At 37.7% G+C, this 16,736-nt stretch overlaps 3 protein-coding genes across 3 annotated transcripts; all 3 read right to left on the bottom strand.

Annotated features, from left to right (window-relative positions):
• Nucleotides 1–282: 282 nt before the first annotated feature.
• LOC111795634 (valine--tRNA ligase, mitochondrial 1) lies at nt 283–9,760 on the bottom strand. Its single transcript, XM_023678171.1, has 21 exons — nt 9,453–9,760; nt 9,300–9,362; nt 8,787–8,843; nt 8,458–8,627; nt 8,287–8,359; nt 7,784–7,849; nt 7,602–7,685; nt 6,543–6,620; nt 6,360–6,443; nt 6,117–6,196; nt 5,448–5,505; nt 5,073–5,375; nt 4,797–4,967; nt 4,083–4,282; nt 2,813–3,215; nt 2,465–2,716; nt 1,862–2,362; nt 1,530–1,621; nt 1,164–1,263; nt 876–1,021; nt 283–750 (listed from the first exon to the last, which is right to left on the bottom strand). Exons 1-21 carry the CDS (start codon nt 9,633–9,635, stop codon nt 594–596), a joined length of 3,321 nt encoding a protein of 1,106 aa, XP_023533939.1. The 5' UTR covers nt 9,636–9,760; the 3' UTR covers nt 283–593.
• A 3,467-nt stretch (nt 9,761–13,227) lies between these two features.
• LOC111795630 (21 kDa protein-like) lies at nt 13,228–14,044 on the bottom strand. Its single transcript, XM_023678166.1, has one exon. The coding sequence runs from the start codon at nt 13,986–13,988 to the stop codon at nt 13,371–13,373; it is 618 nt and encodes a 205-aa protein (XP_023533934.1). The 5' UTR covers nt 13,989–14,044; the 3' UTR covers nt 13,228–13,370.
• Nucleotides 14,045–15,290: 1,246 nt separating this feature from the next.
• LOC111795631 (21 kDa protein-like) lies at nt 15,291–16,059 on the bottom strand. Its single transcript, XM_023678167.1, has one exon. The coding sequence runs from the start codon at nt 16,001–16,003 to the stop codon at nt 15,386–15,388; it is 618 nt and encodes a 205-aa protein (XP_023533935.1). The 5' UTR covers nt 16,004–16,059; the 3' UTR covers nt 15,291–15,385.
• Between the last annotated feature and the right edge of the window lie 677 nt (nt 16,060–16,736).

Below are 16,736 nucleotides of genomic sequence, written 5' to 3'. Positions count from 1 at the left end.
TCCTTCTTCAAAGTTTATTAAAATAGATAAATTTTGAATTAAATTGGTCGGAGTTGAGGGTCAGTTTGGGCATATAACAAATTGAATTAGATCAACTCGAGTAATGTATGACCTCAACAAAAAAAATCACCCGGTATCGATACATGTTTGAAAGTTTTTAAATTATTGTGTTGTGATTTATAAATTTTTTAATTTCTCTTCGCAATAACAAAATCAGCTCAACCCATAAGATGATAAGTTGTGCGACATTCAACCAATTAAATGATGCAAAACCTAGCTCAGTTAGGTAAGGCATACCTCTTCGATCGAGAAATTATTTTTCCCAACGTGCGATAGTTCCATCAAAGTCTATGAATATATTTAAAAACCTAAAGGAAAATCGACCTGTAAAACAAAAAATCTAGATGTCGGCCGTTTTCGGGTCGACAAGAAAACTTGAATGTATAACAGTGACAATCCCCTCAAGAATAGGAAGTAAAACAATCAGTGACTTGAGTTTAGAATGGAGCTTTAAAGAGGAAAAGAGCATTATTAGTCATTGTAATGGCTGAAATAGGGCCGCCATCGATGGTGAAGCACTTTTGAGTATTGGATTATCTGTGAGCTTGAATATGTTGGCCTGCTTCTTCAAGAGATAGAAGCTCCTGCATGAGAGATGCTAGCTTATTCACGTTCTCCTCGTGAATATGTGGCCGGACCTTCTCTTTGTAGCCACTCGCATCCATCATCTTTTTCAGCTTCTCCTGTTGCCTGCACGATGAAGATGATCGATCAGAATGCCACGACACAGGATGTTCTTCGTGCATCGATTCGGTTTATTTTATACAAATGATGATGAGCATGAAAACATTTTTGTTAAGAAGCAAATGGCTTACTTTCTAACTTCCTCCATCTTTTTCTTGATCTTTTCAAGCTCTGCTTCTGCAGAAATGGCTCCTTGAAATTGGAGATAGACCGATAGGTTTTCGTTTACGACTGATACAGCACATCCGACAGGAGCAGCATCGTTGTCGTTGATTACCTAAACAGAAATCGTACCACAGGACGGAGAATAGATGAGCATTGCATGGGGATTATTAGACTTGGTAAACATAAAAGTATGCATTCCCAACAAAAGGAAATTGCAAGATAAGATTTTGAATCTTATATTTATGGCACTATACCGTTAATGATGATAAATTGGCCAGGGTCACTATTTCCAACTTGCGTTTGTTGATGGTTTCAGCAACGATATCGTTGCGAGGGAGCACGTAGCCAGGTCGCCTGAATTAAATTAGAACAGTTAAAAGAGGGTCGACCAAATCAGTCATACTACAGTAAACAACTCCGTTTCAAAGATCTGAAACCTCGCCCCCCAACTATATACAGAATTATTTTCTACTCTTAATCATCTCAACTCATCCATATCTTACGGGCATACGAATTGCATGATGTCTCATGATACTTTGAATCAAATACTAGTTTTCCAAAGAAAATGTAGATTCTCAAGTAGATAATTGCTCAATGTCGTAGACTTCAAGTTAACAAACCTTTCACGGCTTTCTTTTGCCAGTGACCTTAGAGATTTAACAGCAGATACTATAAGATCCATCTCAGTCTCCACAGATTCATTAGTCCATTCCTGAAAAAATGGATTGTTATCAGCAATTTAATGATAACATATTGAAAATTATGCATCCGATTGGCCAAGTCGATGGGCCAAGTCGATGAGCCTTTAGATGACAAAAAGTCCCAAATAGAAAGAACCTCCAGGAAGTCGTAACAAATCATATCAAGATTCTAAATGTTACCCACATGAACATTGGAGCTATACTATGACGGAACCTCATAAATGCATGCATGCACCAACAGAAAAACTAACCTCTGTCACAGATGGATAGTCGCATATCATTATCGATTCTGGCCTCGTACTACTCTTCGGGTAAGGAAGGCGTTGCCATAATTCTTCTGTAACATAAGGCATAAATGGGTGAAGCAATCGCAACCCGTTTTCAAGGCATAACCATAATGTATCTTGCGCATGACTCCTTGCAGATGCATATTCTGTATCATTGGAGGAAAAGTATGGCTTAATTGCTTCGATGAAGACATCACATAATTGATATTGCCACCAAGAGTAGACAGCAGTAGTTGCATCTGAAAACTCATATGCTTCCAGCGATGAAACTGTTCTGGATATTGCCTTGTTTAGTACTGACAATATCCACTGGCAGCTAAATGGCAAGGCATCTGGTGTCACATTCTTGCTTGGAACATAATCATTTCCAAGCTTACTCATAGCAAATCGGATTGCATTCCATAATTTATTGCACCATTGACGGTAACCAACGACTCTTTGGATATCCAAATTTATTTTATCAGACTGACAAACCGAGGGAGGGAGGGGGAGAGAGAGAGAGAACAATAATCAGTAATAAGTAATCAGTTTCTAGAAACAAACACAAATGCTCAACCAAAGACAAACCTGAGCAGTGTATGAGATCAATGCAAAACGGAGAGCATCTGCACCACATTCAGAAATGCCATTAGGGAAGTCCTTAACCTGTCCTTCCTTGGCAACGGCCAATTCTTTGGGGTCCAAATTGCCCTCTTCCAGCCTTTTATGAAGGCCTTCAAGAGATATCCCATTTATTACCTCAACTGGATCGATAACATTTCCCAAGGACTTGGACATCTTGCGACCATGTGCATCACGAATCATGGGGTGCAAATATATCTAAAATAATTAATTTAAAGTGTATTTGTCACAAATGATGTATGATCAAACGGAAATTTTTTGTATTATGTGAAAAATAGGAAGAAGCTGCATTACCGTCCGAAAAGGTACATCTCCGCCTAATGTGATTCCTAACATTACCATGCGAGCAACCCAGAAAAAGAGAATATCATGACCAGTTTCCAGAGCTGATGTCGGGTAGAATGCCTTCAGATCTTCAGTGTTATCAGGCCAACCTAACACAGATAATGGAAAGAGCCCCGAGGAAAACCACGTATCAAGCACATCAGGATCTTGTGTCAAATGAAACTTCTTTCCTGCATAAATTAATTTTGCCTCCTCCTCAGCCTCTTCCTCATTTCTTGCAACCACCCAGTGATCATTATAAGCACCAAACTCTTTAAGTTGATCATCATCTAATGTAGCATACCATGCAGGGATCCTGTGACCCCACCAAAGTTGCCTTGAGATGCACCAATCACGAATGTTCTCTAGCCACCTGTAGCATACAATCTAAATTAGAATAATGTTTCAAATACAAGAGCAAAAACATAGGGGTGAAACGAAGGTAGAGGTTAATGACAATTCCTTCATTCTAGAATAATGTTTCTGCTTGTATATTCTCACTCCAGAATGGAAGGCANAAAAAAAAAAAAAAAAAAAAAAAAAAAAAAAAAAAAAAAAAAAACAATGAAAATCCCTGCCCAAAAAGAAATAAAGTACAAGAAGCGAAGAGCTACAAAGGAATTCACTATCTTTACTTGTAGTAATTAGAACGTCCTTAATCTACTGTAATGCCCACCCACTGAACTACCAGTCCTCATCATTAACATTTCTCCTTATCATAAATCTCCATGATCCAGAGACTTCCTCTCAACCTTCACAAACCAACAAAATTTCCTTCAAGTCAAAAATAAGAAGTCCGAGACCTAAAGACTGATTTCTAACCCAAATGTCAGTCCAGAAAAAGCAATCTTACGATCTCCTAAGCTAATTTTATCCGATGTCCCCAAAGGAACCCTTTCCTAACCTAATTGAAGAGAATCTATCAAAATGTGTTTGAGCTTCATTATATTCCACCAAGGACTTCTTAAACTTGTTTTCCTTGCTTCAGTAAACCACACAACTTTCTCCTTCCCATATAACCCAATTGAAAAGAAGATCATGACTTAAATTTCTAACCACCAATTAAAATAAATGACTAAACCAAATTCAGTACAAATAGTTCTTGTGTCTGTTTGAAAAGCATACTAAATTTAACCTCCTATTCATGGAAGGGCACTGCAGGAAAGAACAATTCAAATCATGCTCGCAGTTTCCTTTGAAGTGTAAAATCAAAGCAAGTCAATCAAATAAACGAAACAACCTCTTCCAATCAGCAGAATATTGTTTTGGTATGATCTCGATCTTTTTGCATTCATTGTCCGTTACAGCGTCAAGACTCTGCTTTGCCATATCTTTACAATTAACATACCATTGAGGCTTTATCATTGGCTCCACAACATCATTGCTCCTTGAACAAAGGCCAAGACGCATCTCATTGTCTTTAGCACCTCTATACAGACCCTACAGACGTAGAAGATAAGAAATCACCATTTGTACATCCCAACCACTAAATGTAAATTGCAATGCAACACACTTATAAATCTAGATGATCATAAATATAGCTATGATACATCATAGACTACTAAAAGTATAATTTTGCATTGTCAAATGAGCCAACAACTCTCACGTTGAGTAACTCAAAACAAATTTGTTGGAGCAGTTAGTTTCATCAGCAAAACATTTTCCAGTTTCTGCAGGCCAGCACAAAGGGGTAAAAAAATATACTTAATATCAAAGCAACAAGTCCTAAACTGTAGTCCGTTAAATGCAAATAAAAATCAGCTGCATTAACAGAGCTTGGTAGAAAGTTGAAAGAAAAATTGCAATGGAAAGCTACAAAAGATAGTTTTATCTAAATGTTTCCAAAAGGCAAAATTCATTAGTCATTAACATTCTGGAAGAACAAATCCATCTAAAGCCCACCCCAAAATTTAATAGCAGTTTGAAGAAAAACAAGCTGAGAACAATAAGGTACCTTCTTCTGCAAGGCATCCACTACCATCTCCCGGACTTTAAAACGTGGCATTCCTTCAAACTCTGAGCCACCATTGCTATTTATTTTACCATCATCAGTAAAAATATTTATGAACTCAAGGTTATGACGCTTTCCAACCTCAAAATCGTTTGGGTCATGAGCAGGTGTGATCTGCAGAAATAAGAAATGGGGGAGGGAATTGGAGAAACACTTGTATCATTCATGGAAGCAAAATAACAATATGAAACTACTCAGAAACAAAAAGACAACCCCTACCTTAACAGCGCCAGTCCCAAAATTTGGATCAACAAGAATTGCATCACAAATTATAGGAAGCTTCCTTCCATTAAAAGGATGAATAGCAAATTTTCCATGAAGATGCTTGTACCTCGTGTCATCAGGATGAATGGCAATTGCAGTATCCCCAAGCATAGTTTCCACTCTAGTAGTGGCTACTACAATCTCACCCAATTCCCCTTCCAGAGGATAAGCAAATGAAGTCAAAACACCAAATTCCACAGGCTTCTCATATCCTGGAACCTTGAGAAGAGTCTTTTCTTTTATATCAATGTAGTCCACCTAAACAAGCACGAAGTATTAATAAATACCAGATAGATTGATAAAACACATCCCTTACAGCATTTAACAAACCTCAATATCAGATATCGCAGTACGCAAGACACAATCCCAATTCACCAAACGCAAATCCCTGAAGGAAATAAAAAACAAAAGTAAAATTATTCATATTATAGCATTAACCAATAACTATACCACACTGGCCTTTCCAGAAACTAACATAATTTCTAGTAACACTTCGACTGTCAAGCTTTTGGTAAATGAATACACACATCATTAAGTATCCGTACATGGTAACTTTCAATTAGAGTGATATAGAAGTACTTGTTTGTGTAAGCATGTGGGTAAGGCAACAGACGCTAGACCACAAGGCATCATTTTTCTTTTGTTCTTTAATAAGAGAAGGTATATTAACTCAAAAAGTAACAACCTAGAGGCTGGGGCAGAGGAAACCCTCCAAAGATTTTCTTTCTTTTCTTTAATAATGATTCTTAACATCGGAGCAAGTTTATGCAGACCTTATCCTACAGAACGCCCATAAAATCTAATAAAATTTGGCATCAGCAACCTTTATAGGATAAAAATATTCTGCGCAGCAACCAAGACTCACACTCATGATTCCTAGGCATTTGAGTTTATAGCTTACCGATCTAACCATCAAGTACTTGATAGTTGCTTTCTCAAAGCCACTAATATCACCTCCAAAATTCAAAATGAACAAAAGTTACCTAACTTCACTCATACCTATAAATAAGTCCATTTTTGAACAGCCTGACAAAAGCCTCTGTGACAGCCCTCGATCTCTTCTCATCCATTGTGAAGCACTAAGGACAGGAATGTAGCAAATTTATGAAACAGAAGCAAATAAACAAAATATCACAGAAAATTCTAACCTAAAATAGAACATTGAGGTATATAATGGCACTACTAGTACTGCCCATAATGTAATATCACCTCCAATTGCAGCAGAAGATAATAAACATTTACCTCACGGGTCCAATCAAGAGAGGCACCCAAACGACGCAACTGTTTTAATATTGTACCACCATACTTGGTTTTCCAATCCCAAACCTTCACCAAAATTTTAATGCAACCATTTAGTAAAATGGATAGTGAGAACCAGCAGAAAACCAAGAAAAAAGAGAAAGTTAATGTAGAGTTCAAACTTACTTCAGAAATAAATTTCTCCCGACCAATATCATGTCTGGTTAAATTCCTTTCTCGCATTATCTTCTTTTCTACAACAACCTATAAAGGGGGAAAAACAAATGAAAAGAAACTTCATAAAGCTGCCATGTATGAACAAGCAGATGAAAATCAAGACAGGAAAAGGCCAACCGTCACTGCAAGATTATAGTTTACTCATCAACATGTGCATACAAAAAGTTTAGATGTGCCACTTTTGGATAATGGGTAGCAAGTGCATGGTCGTGGTTCTTTCTTGGTTCCTATTTTGACATTCTAAATATAGGCAGTGTTTTGAAATCCTTTCAAGCCTTGGGCACAATTTTTTGCCTTCACGATCATGCATCTTATGAAAAACAATATCAACTAACTATCTATTCTTAAAAAATATATAACTTTACTTTGTAATGTTAACATACCGCTATGGTGATGGAGCCCATTACTACATTTACCATCAAAGCTTTAAATCAAACGTTGAAGAGTTAGAAAAACAAGCCAAACCTATACTGCTGATACCCTCTAGAATTTTAAATTGAGAAATTTCTGTCTTTCCTTTTCGTTCTATGAGAGAACCATAAATAAAGTAAAGAAAACAGGGCCTCGCAGAACACAGGGTCCGCACAATCAACAAAGCGACCATCAAAAGAAGAAGCCATAACAGGAAGCCCACTTTGCCTTGTCCATAATATAGAATAGATCCTATTCAAAGAAAGTTGTCTTATTTATTTACCAACCACAAACACTCCATGACAACAGAGAATCTTGCTTTCCATAGAAAGCTTCCCCTTCCCTGAATGGAGACAAAATCCTCCATCACATCATGTAAAGCATGGCAAGATGCAACAGAAAACCCAAGAGCATGGCCAATTCCATCAGTGTTACTAAATAGTGCTCTTACTGAGAAGTACAACAAGCATAAAACATTCCCTCATCAATAAATCCATTAAACCACTAAGGCAAAAAACTTATTCTCGTGCTTATCAAAGAATGGCCCATCCCATCAATGTCAAAGGAAATTAAAAGTAAGAGACAAATGGTGAAAACCTGAGTGGCTATACCGGCATGGTCTGTACCAGGAACCCACAAGGTGTTGTATCCAGACATTCTCCGCCATCGAATAATGGCATCCTGCATAACACCCAAAAAATCACTTGGAAGGCAAAAGAAGTTCTTACAATGTATCTAAACAGCAGAAAGAAAATATTTGTAAATGCGTCATATGACACCTCAATTGCAGCAGTAAGAGCATGACCAATGTGGAGCGCCCCTGTCACATTAGGTGGGGGCAACACCTGCAACAAAAAATAAAATAAAATAACAGATAGTATAGATTTACTTTTACTACGCAAGCTTTCAATTCAATAAGCACTTAAATCTAAATAATGCAAAAGTATTAACATATTGACGTCAAGTAAATAATTGCATGGAAGAATGTGGCTGTAGGTGTGCATGTTACAAACTTCATACAGGTGAAAAACATACGAGAAAGAACTAAAAAGACAACCATGAATATCCTATTCATTCGCAGATTTTAACCAGACTTTAGGCCCAAAATAGGAAGGGTTAATCCATCATATCGCCAAAGCAGGATACATCAAATAAACATTTTAAATAAACATTTTAAAGTTATATAGAGTTCTGTCACATATCACATAACAACTGAAAAATATGCAGAAGTACATTCTTATATTCTGAAATTCAAACACCAAATGTCAAAGTCTATGCTCACAATTACAAATGGCGGCTTGGAGCTTTTAGCATCAGCAACAAAAAATCCTGATTTTTCCCACCACTCATACCACCTAGATACAGAATAAGAACTTTACAAGTTGCAGCAATCAGAAAATATAGAATGACTTACGAAAAGGGAAGTCATAGGAAATTAAAATGTCACACTCACGACTTCTCCACAGCACTAGGATTGTATTGCTTTGACATTTGCTGAGACATCAATTTCTTGTTACCAAAGGGGGTGTCAGGGTCAACAAAATCCTCAGCATTTTCTTCATCTCCGCCTCGTCTGGCATTCTTCTTCTCACTCTTTTTAGGAGCATTAGATGTTTGTTGGGCCTAAAATGAATTGGAAAAAATTTTAAATATTAATTACAAGCTCAAGTTGTAAAAATAGTGATAATAATTTTTTTAAAAAAAGTTATGGTGAAAAACCAAAGAATGCTATCTTAAACTGCACCGAAGCGATTAATACAATTGATAAACCATAATCTTTACCTGCAGCTTCAACGCTTTCTCTAAAGCCTTTTTCTTTTTCAATTCTTTTTCTCTTGCCTGCCACCAAGTAAAGGTTCGTCAGCCAACAGATGTTAAGTGAGAAGATAATGGTTCATATCATTAAGTCAACAAAATATTTTCCAGAAACATTGGACATAAAAACTACATAAGTTGAATGTTATCAGGTGCTGAGAGACACAATTTCTTGAAGCTGCTTCAGCCTAGATACTCACTAACATGCAATGACCTTGAAGAAATTCATTTTTTTTGTTCGAAATAAATGTTGTAAGAATATAATAGCAACTAAAGCTAGGAGAATTCAATGTCTGGAACAATGTTACTGGGAAGCAGAAAAATTAATATGAAAACGACAATGAATTGGAAAACCTTCATGGACCGAACACTCGATTGAAAGAACGGAATTAAACAGTAAGTCAAAGTGCCAAAACCAATCAGATAATGCATCCTCCTATAACAATAACATCAAACAAAAATTTCCAGGTAATGAGAAACCTTTTCTTCCTTCTTCTTCTTCTTCTCAGGATCTTCCACTTCAGGTTTCTTGACCGATTCCATCTGGACATCAAATGATTCCAAAAATCAAATAAAGCAAAATATAAAAATTAAACAAGTCTAAACACTCCGAACTAATCCAAGAAAACCAACATCTTTAAGCGGAGCAACAGAGAATTCAGGACAGACGCCTTTAGAAAATGAAGAAAATGGAGCTCTGTGGACACAGCTGAGCTTGTAGCTTTGCCTGCTGAAGAAGGAAACGAGTAATGGCTCTCCTAAAACCCTGCCTTGTTTAACACACACTGCCAACAGATTCAAAATTCCATTTCTCATTCTGGGAATTCATAATTGTTCTTCACTTCCAAAATCACTCCCCTAAAAGCCACCCCACTGTATGCTATATTCTCCAAAAAGAAAACAAAAACAAAAACAAAATCAAGAGAAAGAAATTGATCCGTGCGGACCTCGGGGGCGAGCGGCTGAGAGATGGAGACTGAGCTTGCGGCTGCGGCTGAACAGGGGCTGACGTGCCGTTGCAGCAGAAGTAAAAATAGCTGGGCAAAAGAAGAAGAGGGTAGGGTTTTGGTTTTTTTATTTTTTCTTTTAATACGTAATATGTTTTATTATTTAACCATTTCCACGTACTTTATTAACTACTAAAATTTAAATTTTAAAATTGTATATTTATAATAATTAAAATCTATGTTAAAAAAATATTTTTCTAAATTATACTCACGTTTACCTATAATTTATACTTTTACTCTTAAAAAGATTAAAAATATAATTTTAATATTCCCTTTAAATTCCTCACTTTTTTAAATATTTTATTTTATCCTACACATTATCCATAGCTTTTTTATTTAGTGATATATATATATATATATATATATAAGGTTGATATTAAAAATTAAAAATTATGTGCAACAAATCAAATTTGTTTTTTTTTTTAATTAATTTAAATGAATATTAAAATGGGATATTTTTTATTCTTTTATTTTTTATATTTTAATTTTAGCTTGATATACAAAATAGTCGAGACCATCACGACAATAATTAATCATCGTACATAATTGACATATGATTTGTTTGGTTGTCGAAGAGTGAGGCTAATGGATAATTGAGACTTGAAGGTTAGTGACCGATATTCTCGAGTAATTTAAATATTGTCATTTTAGTTTTTTGTAGTCGTAAATTGTTAAATTCTTGGCGTGTAAGTTTCTTTTGATGTAAGCATCTAAGTAGCATCTCACCATCTTGTTAAAATGAAGCAGTTTTAAGTGCCAGACTCGATGTATCACGAGTGGCCAAGTTGAAGGACTAATTATATGAATTAATGTTTATGATGCTTGTTACACCACGTCTCTAGTCAAGCTCGACAACTACCAAATATTACCATGTCAATTTCTTCTATTTCGTGTCAGCCAACGTCGATATAGTTTGGGAGGTCTATCTGTGATGTCCCATATTGGTTGGGGAGGAGAACAAAAACACCAAAAGGAGTGGAAATCTTCCCCTAGCCGACGCGTTTTAAAGCCTTAAGGGGAAGCCCGAAAGGGAAAATCCAAAGAGGACAATATCTTCTAGCGGTGGATCTGAGTCGTTACAAATGGTATTAGAGCCAGACACCGGACGATGTTCCAACTTTCTCGCTGTTCCCCGAAGGGGGTAGACACAGGTGGTGTGCCAGTAAGGACGCTGACCCTGGGCCGTTACAAATGGCCCTGGACCGAACGATGTGCCTGCCTTCTCGCTGTTTCCTAAGGGAGGTAGACACGAGGTAGTGTGCCAGTAAGGATGCTGGCCCCAAAGGGGGGTGGATTTGGTGGGGGTCCCACATCGAATTGGAGAAAGAAACGAGTGTCAGCGAGGACGTTGGGCCTCAAAGGTGGTGGATTGTGATGTCCCACATTGGTTGGAGAGAAGAACAAAAACACCATTGGGTAGCGGTGGTTTTGGGCCTTTGCAAATGATATCAGAGCCAGACACTAGACAATGTGTTAGCCTTCTCGCTGTTCCCCGAACGGGGGTAGACAAGAGGCGGTGTGCCAGTAAAGACGCTGGCCTCAAAGGGGGGTGGACTTGGTGGGGGTCCCACATCGAATTGGAGAAAGGAACGAGTGACAGCGAGGACATTGGGCCCCGAAGGGAGGTGGATCGTGATGTCCCACATTGGTTGGAGAGGAGAACAAAAACACCAACTTTCCCCTAGTAGACGCGTTTTAAAGCCTGTTACACCAACTTTCACGAGGACGTAGAGACTATGCAACATTTTTCTCACGACACTCAAGAAGGTTTCAATTTTTCTATTTTATTCAAATCAAATTTTCCATTTAGCTATTCCCAAGTGATTTTAATCAGATTATCAATGGTTTTAATATTTGAAAGCAATTATTCTTATATTGTCGAACTATGATCGTTCATAATCGTTTATAAAGTTAATTCAAACATGCACCTTAAAAGATGTTCGGTAGGTGTCAAAATTTCAAACGTAATGAAATTTGGTAAAACGTTGCTTCAATGAACGATGCTCATTGAGGTGTCCAATACATTTGTCTAACCCTTTAGTTTGATATGAAAATTTATGTCTATCAATTCATTTGCAGGTGTTATGTGAGGAATTTGTCACGCGAGTGCTTTAATTTGTAGGTGTTATTTGAAGAGCCTTGGCCTTAGCCTTAGCCCTCGAGGTGTTATTTGAGGGAGGGTTTCAAAAGTGATATGGACTTGTGTTAGAATGCATAGGATTGGTATGAATAATAGCCGCCACAACAACCCCACTTAATTCATCACTTTTTTTGCTTCAAGTACTACAATAATAATCCGACGACCACGATTGAAGTGAACACTCATTGTTATTGTTCGTTCGTGACAAAAATAGGTAGGATATAATCATTCGATCTAAATAATTGTGTAATAGTTCAAGTCCACAGCTAATAGATATTGTCCACTTTAACCCGTTACGTATCGCCGTCAGCCTCATGATTTTAAAACGCTTTAGTTAGAGAGAGGTTTCTACACCCTTGTAAGAAATGTTTTGTTTCCCTCTCTAGTGAGATCTCACAATATACCCTATTGGGTGTCCAGTGTCCTCGCTGACACACTGCACTGCCTGGTATAAGGAATGTTTTGTTCCTTTCTTTAATCGACGTGGGATCTCACAATCCACCCCCTTGAGATCACACTACCCCGTGTCCAGCTCTGATACCATTTGTAATAGTTCAAACCCATCACTAACAGATACTGTCCGCTTTAGCCCGTTATATATTGTCGTTAGCCTTACAGTTTTAAAACAGGTCAATTAGAGAGAGGTTTCCACACCCTTTATAAAAAATGTTTCGTTCCTCTCTCCAACCGATGTAGGATCTCATAGATTGGATGATTAATGCAAACCATTCAACCTTATATGTTGAAGATTAAGTTAAACGCCAATTTGTTTACAACTCTCGTGTGTGATTACAATAAATTGCATTTACAACTCGTGTTTGAGAATGAAAAATTCTAGGTTATTAATATACTTTTGAACGGTACGTGGTTGACATACAAGATGATCATATTCAACAAATAACTTAAAATAACATATTTTTTACTCACTGACACATTGCTCGGTGTCGGACTCTAATACCATACTAACAGATATTGCCCGCTTTAGCTCATTACGTATCATCATCAGCCTCACAGTTTTAAAACACGTGTACTAGAGAGACATTTTCACACTCCTACGAGTAATGCTTCATTCCTCTCTCCAACCGACGCGTGATCTCACATCTCATGTATTTACCGACCTTTTTTTATAAATTATAACAAAATTAGACGAAGCAACACAAGAAATAGTTAGAGTTTTTATCGATAAGTCATATTTGTCTAACACACGACGAGAGCTAAATCATTCAATATCAACAGAGTATAGCTCAAACACGAACGAGACGAAACACAAACACCCGTAACAATCTTATTAAGAAAAGATCACACGCATTATTACACACTCCATAGTACTAAACATTACAAACCCTTTACAACAATATGATTGATAGATCAAAGATAGAACACACATGCATAGCTAATAAGAAACTAGCCATGAAGATCAGCAAATTTGTTAACCAAAGCCAAGGCATTGCTAGTCAAATGTGCAATCATCTCAATATGCTGTTTCACAAAAGCCTTCACATAGCCATCCATCGACCGCCCACCAAACCCCTCCATGCAAGCATCTTCATCAGTCAATGCCGCGCTTATCCATGTCTGAATATTGCTCATTGTCATCTCAAAATCGAAGCCATCGCCCCCTTTGAGCTTCTTCATTTCACTAACTGACCTTTTGAGCCTATCCATGGAGTCCCTCAGCTCCTCCACGCAATCGGTCACGGCGCCCACCTCTCGGCGGCTCAGCTGCCCTTTGCTTTTCAGAAGGTTTGCCACCGTGCTCGACGTTGTTTCGGTCGAGAGAAGGGCTACGTCGATGGCGGTTTTCGTTAGGAGTTCCGGGTTGGTTCGGATCTTGTTTGCATGAGCTGAGAGGGATGTGAAGCAAAGCTTGGGGTAGGTGGTTGCTGTGCATGAGGCTTTGATGAATTGGGTGGTGGCTTTGGGGATGAGGTCTGTTGTTGCTGTGGTTGAGTTCTTGTTGGGATCAATGGCTGCAAGAAGAACAAAGAAGATGAGAATTTGTTTGCTAAATCCACTTTCCATGTCGCTCTAGTAGTAGCTACTTGGTTTTGGCTTACAAGTTTTTGGTGAAGCCTTAAGGGTGACACTTGCCAATTTATAGACCTAGACCTATCATCCAGATGGACCCCGTTTTCTATAATTTTCTTCTTGAACCGGAGCCAGAGGATCAAGCATACGTCGCTTGGCCGTATGCGACACAAGAACGAATAGACTTAACTCACTTGTTGCGGGAAGTGAATACTGCACGATCACAAATCCGCTGTCATCAAAGTGCGATAATGACAACTATTAAATTACGTTCAAATTAGTTAAAATTTTGATAAATATGAAAACTTTATATGAAATAGGAATATTTTGTAAAAAAAATATTATTAGAATCTTCCTACATATCACTATTAAAATTTTTGACCATAAAATAAATAAAAAATTAAATTAAAATTTTAAATCCTATTAAATTTAAAATTAAAATTAAAATTTTGCTCATATACAAAACGTCTCGAAATAATACCAGGAGCGGGAGATTCAATTAACCGAGAGTCAGAAGCTGAAATTTCACCTCGGCCATCAATAGGTTTAGCCAGGGCGTTTATAACACGACCTAAATAAGCCTCGCTTACTGGTATCTGAGCAATTCTTCCCGTTGCTTTTACAGAACTTCCCTCCTGTATCAGCAAACCATCACCCATTAATACAACACCAACATTATTTGATTCTAAATTTAGAGCTATGCCTATAGTACCCTCTTCANAAAAAAAAAAAAAAAAAAAACTATTAATTATATTAAAATTTGTGTTGCCTTCGTCCTTGAAATTTTGTTTGTTATTTCCTTGGTAACTTGTTTGAGCTTTTCTTTTCGTGAATTTTAAAAACAAGATTAAATTAATAAAAATATTAGAAACTTTGTATTTATCTAAAAAATATTCCATCTTTAATATTCTTCCGCTAAAAAATAATAATAATAAAAATACCACGGTGTCTTGTTCTCCTCCCCAATTGTAGGACATCACAATCTATCCCTATCTAAAGTCCAGCGTCATCGCTGGCACTTGTTCCTTTCACCAATCGATGTGGGACCGCCACCAAATCTACCCTTTCGTGGTCCAGCGTCTTTACTGGTACACCGTCTCGTGTCTACCCCCTTTAGGGAACATCGAGAAAGCTGACACATCGTCCAATGTCTAGATCTAATAGAATTTGTAACCGCCACCAAATCTACCCCCTTCATGGTCCAGCGTCTTTACTGGCACACCGTCTCGTGTCTACCCCCTTCGGAGAACATCGAGAAGATACAGTTTGTAATGACCCAGGCCCACTGCTAGCGNTTATTACACACTCCATAGTACTAAACATTACAAACCCTTTACAACAATATGATTGATAGATCAAAGATAGAACACACATGCATAGCTAATAAGAAACTAGCCATGAAGATCAGCAAATTTGTTAACCAAAGCCAAGGCATTGCTAGTCAAATGTGCAATCATCTCAATATGCTGTTTCACAAAAGCCTTCACATAGCCATCCATCGACCGCCCACCAAACCCCTCCATGCAAGCATCTTCATCAGTCAATGCCGCGCTTATCCATGTCTGAATATTGCTCATTGTCATCTCAAAATCGAAGCCATCGCCCCCTTTGAGCTTCTTCATTTCACTAACTGACCTTTTGAGCCTATCCATGGAGTCCCTCAGCTCCTCCACGCAATCGGTCACGGCGCCCACCTCTCGGCGGCTCAGCTGCCCTTTGCTTTTCAGAAGGTTTGCCACCGTGCTCGACGTTGTTTCGGTCGAGAGAAGGGCTACGTCGATGGCGGTTTTCGTTAGGAGTTCCGGGTTGGTTCGGATCTTGTTTGCATGAGCTGAGAGGGATGTGAAGCAAAGCTTGGGGTAGGTGGTTGCTGTGCATGAGGCTTTGATGAATTGGGTGGTGGCTTTGGGGATGAGGTCTGTTGTTGCTGTGGTTGAGTTCTTGTTGGGATCAATGGCTGCAAGAAGAACAAAGAAGATGAGAATTTGTTTGCTAAATCCACTTTCCATGTCGCTCTAGTAGTAGCTACTTGGTTTTGGCTTACAAGTTTTTGGTGAAGCCTTAAGGGTGACACTTGCCAATTTATAGACCTAGACCTATCATCCAGATGGACCCCGTTTTCTATAATTTTCTTCTTGAACCGGAGCCAGAGGATCAAGCATACGTCGCTTGGCCGTATGCGACACAAGAACGAATAGACTTAACTCACTTGTTGCGGGAAGTGAATACTGCACGATCACAAATCCGCTGTCATCAAAGTGCGATAATGACAACTATTAAATTACGTTCAAATTAGTTAAAATTTTGATAAATATGAAAACTTTATATGAAATAGGAATATTTTGTAAAAAAAATATTATTAGAATCTTCCTACATATCACTATTAAAATTTTTGACCATAAAATAAATAAAAAATTAAATTAAAATTTTAAATCCTATTAAATTTAAAATTAAAATTAAAATTTTGCTCATATACAAAACGTCTCGAAATAATACCAGGAGCGGGAGATTCAATTAACCGAGAGTCAGAAGCTGAAATTTCACCTCGGCCATCAATAGGTTTAGCCAGGGCGTTTATAACACGACCTAAATAAGCCTCGCTTACTGGTATCTGAGCAATTCTTCCCGTTGCTTTTACAGAACTTCCCTCCTGTATCAGCAAACCATCACCCATTAATACAACACCAACATTATTTGATTCTAAATTTAGAGCTATGCCTATAGTACCCTCTTCAAATTCGA

The sequence above is a fragment of the Cucurbita pepo genome, chromosome LG05 (genome assembly GCF_002806865.2).
Source record: "Cucurbita pepo subsp. pepo cultivar mu-cu-16 chromosome LG05, ASM280686v2, whole genome shotgun sequence".
Taxonomy (NCBI): domain Eukaryota; kingdom Viridiplantae; phylum Streptophyta; class Magnoliopsida; order Cucurbitales; family Cucurbitaceae; genus Cucurbita; species Cucurbita pepo.
Note: the sequence above shows the minus strand (reverse complement) of the source record. Positions and strands in the feature narration are given on the sequence as shown.

Excerpts from the sequence above, each read along its gene's own strand:
- LOC111795634 (XM_023678171.1), bottom strand. The coding sequence starts at position 9,635 with ATGAGAAATGGAATTTTGAATCTGTTGGCAGTGTGTGTTAAACAAGGC. Across the intron at positions 4,968-5,072 it reads TTGGGACTGGCGCTGTTAAG|ATCACACCTGCTCATGACCC; the intron begins GTAGGGGTTGTC and ends TTATTTCTGCAG. Across the intron at positions 1,264-1,529 it reads GCAAAAGAAAGCCGTGAAAG|GCGACCTGGCTACGTGCTCC; the intron begins GTTTGTTAACTT and ends AATTTAATTCAG.
- LOC111795630 (XM_023678166.1), bottom strand. The coding sequence starts at position 13,988 with ATGGAAAGTGGATTTAGCAAACAAATTCTCATCTTCTTTGTTCTTCTT.
- LOC111795631 (XM_023678167.1), bottom strand. The coding sequence starts at position 16,003 with ATGGAAAGTGGATTTAGCAAACAAATTCTCATCTTCTTTGTTCTTCTT.